The sequence below is a fragment of the Trichomycterus rosablanca genome, chromosome 13 (genome assembly GCF_030014385.1).
Source record: "Trichomycterus rosablanca isolate fTriRos1 chromosome 13, fTriRos1.hap1, whole genome shotgun sequence".
In the NCBI taxonomy this organism is placed as follows: domain Eukaryota; kingdom Metazoa; phylum Chordata; class Actinopteri; order Siluriformes; family Trichomycteridae; genus Trichomycterus; species Trichomycterus rosablanca.
The window spans coordinates 20,456,963-20,463,004 of record NC_086000.1 but is presented as its reverse complement, the minus strand read 5'-3'; the positions used below and the strand labels follow the sequence as shown (position 1 = coordinate 20,463,004).

Sequence of the window (6,042 nt, the reverse complement as noted above, 5' to 3'; positions counted from 1 at the left end):
GCACTCCTACAGTTTATAAAGGACACTGTTGATTTGAATGTAATCATTTTTAATTATTTGCAGTAAGCAGAAATGACAGCCAGCTTAAACAGAAGGTAGAACATAAAAAAGGTGTACTTTCAACATGGATGGGTTCAGGTTTGGCCATTTCTGGGTTAAAGATAGAGACCCTCTGGAGTTCCTTCCTGTTTCTTATACAGCACATTTTCTTTGGACTTCTTGAAATCCTCATTTGTCACCTTCATCCTCCTCTCTCTTAGGGCCATAAGCCCTGCCTCTGTGCAAATGGCCTAAAAGAAACAAACATTCTCATAAAACTGTTTTTTTAATTAAGTTTTCACAATGTACTGATCGTTTTTGCTAGTAGTGTCTATCACACTTTCATTAAAAAAAAAAAAGGGTAGCAGTCATCTATCCATAGATGGCAGTATTGGTTCTTACAAACCATCTGCAACACTAAAACAAGACGTTTCTATAATATGTAAAACAAAGAAACATACATTGTAAGCATGCACATGGATATGACTTATAAATAAAACTATTATATCATCATCTATTAGTGTTTAGTATACAAATTTAAACAATTTACCTTTATGTCAGCGCCTGACAGATCATCTTTAGCCAATATGAGGTCATCCAAGGTTACATCATCCGCCAAAGTCATCCTGCTGGTGTGAATCTGGAAGATTCTACGCTTCGTTTTCTCATCAGGCAGCGGGAACTCGATCTTACGGTCAATTCTACCTGTAAAAGCACAAACAAAACACGATTCAAATATTAATGATCCCTGATGGACATGTCCACCTTGAACAAATGACATACAACAGCAGGGCATAATAGGTGCCATAGCAATAACATTCTAAAAATAAGTGGAAACCAACACATACTTTTTTAAATGTAAGAAGTCATTCAGGAATACACATTTTCCAAATTAAAACAATACATTTGAGTTTGTTTTTTTAAAAACAAGATGTTTTATAGCAGTTACATACTGTTTTGCGCAGGATTTAAGAGTGGGATACAAAAGTGAGGAGAGGGGTACTCGATTTTACAAATACAGTCAGACTCAAAGTTCTCAGCATAATTTACTGGATGAGCTGCATTTACAGTCTGTCACAAAGTAAACATCCAACACTGTTGGGCAGAGACCCAGCATACCTGCATAACTATTGGGTTTGTACAAGTATGAATCTACTGAAAAATATGTATCGCTGTCAGTGTGTAAACATTACTGTAAGTATAACAATGGTAAAAAGTGAAGCCTGAAAATGAACGAATGGGTAACACTAATGTATTTTGTAGGTTTCCCTGCATATAAAAAGTGGGCAAAATTATCACTTGCTCTTTTATTTAACAAAGAAAAAAGCAAATTGAATATTTTCATGGCTGTGGGCATACTTTTAGTGTTGGAAAAGTAAAAGCAGCTGTACATAAATATACACTGAATTCACAGTTTACTGTATATTAATTAGAGGTGGGCTGGAAGCCTCTGTCATTCATCCCAAGGCCATACGTTTTCACTACTAACCTGGACGGATAAGAGCAGGATCAAGGGTCTCTATCCGGTTGGTGGCCATTATAACTTTAACATCACCACGGGAGTCAAACCCATCCAGCTGATTCAGGAGCTCCAGCATGGTCCTCTGAATCTCCCTCTCTCCACCAGAGTTTGAGTCATACCTGCACCAGGCACACAGCACAACACACATTAACAGAGAATTGATGGACTACGTGATTACTGTGTATGCTGCGGATGTATGTGTTAAATGCAAAAATATATCTTACCTCTTTGTACCTATGGCATCAATCTCATCAATGAAGACTATGGAGGGAGCATGCTCCTCTGCAACTCTGAAAAGCTCTCGAACCAGTTTGGGACCGTCACCCAGGTATTTCTGAATCAGCTCAGAGCCAACCACCCTTAGAAACGTGGCAGATGTCTGATTGGCAACAGCTTTAGCCAGTAGAGTCTTACCTGTACACAAGAATTTTCAATACATAGTCATCAGTCACTTAAGTCTAATATTTAAGAAATTATACAGGACTCATTTTGGGCTTATGTTATTAAAAGTATTTTTTGTAACTGACCTGTCCCAGGTGGACCATAAAGAATGACTCCTTTAGGAGGTTTTATTCCCATCTCCTCATAATACTCAGGGTGTGTAAGAGGAAGCTCAACAGACTCCTGCATAAAGAACAGCAAATGCAATTATCGAAATGAAACATTCCAGCATAGTCTATATGTTTAAGTGTTTCACAAAAACACATGTCTAAACGACAAGTGTACTACCTTGATTTCTTGAATCTGGCTGTCCAAGCCTCCTATGTCTGCGTAAGTCTCCTGAGGAGCCTTTTCTACTTTCATCACAGTCACCAGAGGATCTGTGTCATCCATCAGCACACCAATCACTGCATGCACCTGCAAATGAAGCAATTTACATTAATCAAGGACTGTCTATGTCTGGGTTGTCTATTTTGAAAAGGGTCATGTGGCTGCAAGTTTTCATACTGACCAGGCAGGAGCTACAAATGATAAACTAACCATTGTTTAAAGACCATGATAGTCACAAAAACAAAAAGTCACAAAAACAAGTGGAACCAGGTACGTATGTGCTTTTGTTTGATTACATGGTAATATGGTTGGGTTTTTATTTAAAAGTATTTAAATTACACTGATGTACCATAGAGCAAATATCCAGAAAAAACGAGTGCCTGTTTGGACCCATGGAAGGGTCACCATGTATCTGCCTGTCCAGGAAAAGCTGTTTGGACAGTTGTCTCATTAACATGGCACAAGTGGCAATAAGGTAATGTACAAGTATGTCGTTTCTATGGTGGCTAAAAAAATAAAACCTTGAAATCATTTAACTTTATGTACAACAATATTGGTGCTCATTTAAGACAATACTGCACACCTCAGGTGTCTGTTGTATAATGCAACAATTGTACCTTGTGGTTAAGTAAGACAGAGCAGCCAGGCTCCAGAAGGTCTTTATCCACAAAGGACAGGATACTGACATAATGCTCCGATCCCACTGATGTGGACACTATGGCGTGGTTATCATCAATTATCTCTTCAAGAGTTCCTACTGACATAGGAGTTCCTCTCAGGTCATCGACCTTGGACCTCTCTTCCTATAAAGAACATCACCAGAAAGTTTAGGAATTAAAAGATATAACAACCAGAACACATCAAAAAGTTGACACAGAAAAATCAGCCAGACATGCATTTGCCCGATTAGCACACATCCTACTAGAATACTATACCTCCTGTTTTTCCTCAAGTGGCTTCATTTGTTCTTGATTCCTGATGAATTCCTCCTCCATTAGCAAATAGTCTTTAATCCTCTCCTGCTTTAGCAGCTTTAATCTGCATTGTGTATGTGGAGTGACTAAGGAGAAACAATGATTTTTAACACAGTTAGTTATTAGCCATTCCAAAACAAGAATTTAAAGGAAATGTAATGGTTATTAAGTAAGAATAAATGTAAACATATGCTAAAGTCCAAATTCCATAAAGATTCCTGGGTTCTACAGCCTATAAACACTCTAGACTAACATATGTAGACACCTGACCATGAGTTTCTTGAACATGCTATTCCAAAACCAATAACATTAATCCAGAGCTGGCCTTTTGAAATGTCTGCCCATTTAGTCAGAAAAGCTTTGACGTTGGATGAGAAGGCCTAGCTCTCCAATTCATTCTAAAGATGTTCAGTAGGGTTGAGATCATGGTTCTATGCAAGCCACTGGGGTTCCTCCACAACAAACTTATCAAATCATGTCTCTGTTGGCCTTGCTTTCACAAATCAATGATAAGCCCTGCACAAAAGTTATATTATGCCCCTATCAGAAATGGTTGTGGTTAAAAGATTGTTTGTTTGCTTGTTTATTGGGATTTTAACGTCATGTTTTACACTTTGGTTACATTCATGACAGGAACGGTAGTTACTCATTACACAAGGTTCATCAGTTCACAAGGTTATATCGAACACCGTCCTGGACAATTTTGTATCTGCAATTCACCTCACTTGCATGTCTTTAAACTTTGGGAGGAAACCCACGCAGACACGGAGAGAGAACATGCAAATTCCACACAGAAAGGACCCACCCATGGATCAAACCCAGGACCTTCTTGCTGTGAGGCGACAGTGCTACTCACCGAGTCACCGTGCCAGTGGTTAAAATACCTAAACTTGATCATTAGAAGAGGTGGTCCGAAACAGAAGATGGAAAAGCATTACTGAATGTACTGAAAGAGAATGACTACAAAAATAATCTTTACTAAGAGTAAAATAAAAAACTCACACAGGTCTTATGTATTAATACATTAATCTTTAAGTAAGTGTTTTATTCAGATTAAAAGTGCACCAATTTTGGAGCTTATTCATAAGGAGTAAAGCTCAATGTTCAGCATGTTTAAATAAATAAAATAGGGTAAGAAAAAAAAGAATAAATTTAACAATGTTATTTGATAGTGTCCAAGTTCAAAACTTAATTTGCATGTAATTGCCGCACACAAACAAAGGTTAAACTGTGCTTCTAATTATAAACTTTTAATAATATAGACAATAATATTCTTTGTTGAAACACAGCCTTACTACCCCAACATGTTAAGTAAAGGGTCCTAGCCTAGTTAGAATATATGTCAATACAATCAAGGGGTTTTGTATGTAAAAGCGATGTTAAAAGTTCATTTTACCCAGTGGCAGCTTGCTTGCAGCATCTGGTCCTTTCGTCTTTTTCTTCTTCTTTCCAACTCTTGTGGGGATCGGGGGTTCGTATTTCTTTTTCTTGTCCTGACAAGACAACGATGTTAAAACGTAAACAGAAACTTGAACTTCAACGCCAGCGCTAATAAACTAGCCATGACGCTTCACAACCACAGAGAAACATAAAGACAAGCACTTACTTTGTCATCTTTCTTTCCTCCTCCGGGTCCATGTCCACCACTCTGATTCTGACCCTGTTTAACGCAGTGTAAAAATATAGAATTTCCATATTGGATCACAATGACATTGATATTTACGGTTAGCTGAATGATGCTGCATCGAGTGATGACATGCTAGCTAGCTAAGTAGTTCTATCTCTCAGTACCACCATTATCAAGTATTTTGACCAGAGTTACAATGTTATTTGTGTTATTTGATAAAACACAGATTGTAATTGCCTGCACAGAACGGTAAGCGAATGCTGATTAGTAAACGAAAATTTATTTTAAAAGGCAACCGATGGCTAAAAGCTGTTGTGTTAACCGGAGAAGCTAATGCTAACGACAACTAACAAAAACATGAGCTATTCTAAAAAATAGCAATTTGTAGTAAATATAAATAAAACAGCAAAAACTTAACACGAATTCAACAATACCCTGCGCATTATGTGTTTTAAATTAGACGTTTTATTAAGACTTGAGTGTTTTAAAAGAGTAAAAATAAAACTGCTGCCTCACCATTGTCGAGTGTTTGCTAGCTACTGACACAAGAAGCTCCGCCCACTTGCTTCTTCTCGCTGGTGTATAATGACGCTGTTGTAAACCAGCTTTATTATCGCCACCAACTGTACTGGAATATAGAAAGGAACCAAATAAAAATAACACAACATGTGGCGGCTTAGCTAGAAACAGAACCAAAGATTAAATACATGTACATTTATTCTAGGGCTGGGCAGTATGACCAAAAATTTGTATCACGATATTTTTTAAGATTCTGACAGTATGTCACGGTATGTTTTTTTTGTGTGACTGGGACTTTTTATATGTCTGTGGCTGATTCTACTGTCATAAGTACATAGAATGTAAAAAGTTTTAATTTACCATGTATATAATGAAGGTTTTGAGGACTATAAGCTTTGCTTGGCCCCACAAAATGACACAATATATGATAGAATCAGTACACATGAAACAGTTGCAATAAATAAAATTTTTATTGTTTATTTAATATTTAAGTATTGTACAATTATCCTTAGCTCTTCCTTTAACAAATAAAACAACGTTTGCAAACTCCACTGTACAACTTGATCACAGTTCTGTTGTAGAAAAGTGGA

General features: G+C 37.2%; 1 protein-coding gene across 1 annotated transcript; it reads right to left on the bottom strand.

The window, feature by feature from the left end:
• Positions 1 to 32: 32 nt before the first annotated feature.
• psmc1a (proteasome 26S subunit, ATPase 1a) lies at positions 33 to 5,497 on the bottom strand. Its single transcript, XM_063007825.1, has 11 exons — positions 5,450 to 5,497; positions 4,913 to 4,966; positions 4,703 to 4,799; positions 3,268 to 3,392; positions 2,950 to 3,135; positions 2,291 to 2,419; positions 2,089 to 2,185; positions 1,786 to 1,975; positions 1,529 to 1,680; positions 590 to 744; positions 33 to 290 (listed from the first exon to the last, which is right to left on the bottom strand). Exons 1-11 carry the CDS (start codon positions 5,450 to 5,452, stop codon positions 156 to 158), a joined length of 1,323 nt encoding a protein of 440 aa, XP_062863895.1. The 5' UTR covers positions 5,453 to 5,497; the 3' UTR covers positions 33 to 155.
• Between the last annotated feature and the right edge of the window lie 545 nt (positions 5,498 to 6,042).

Bases quoted from the DNA above. Each gene is read 5' to 3' on its own strand.
- psmc1a (XM_063007825.1), bottom strand. The intron at 3,393-4,702 runs GTAAAATGAACT...GTTTCTCCTTAG, and splicing joins TGCAAGCAAGCTGCCACTGG to TCACTCCACATACACAATGC. The intron at 1,681-1,785 runs GTAAGATATATT...TGCCTGGTGCAG, and splicing joins GATGCCATAGGTACAAAGAG to GTATGACTCAAACTCTGGTG.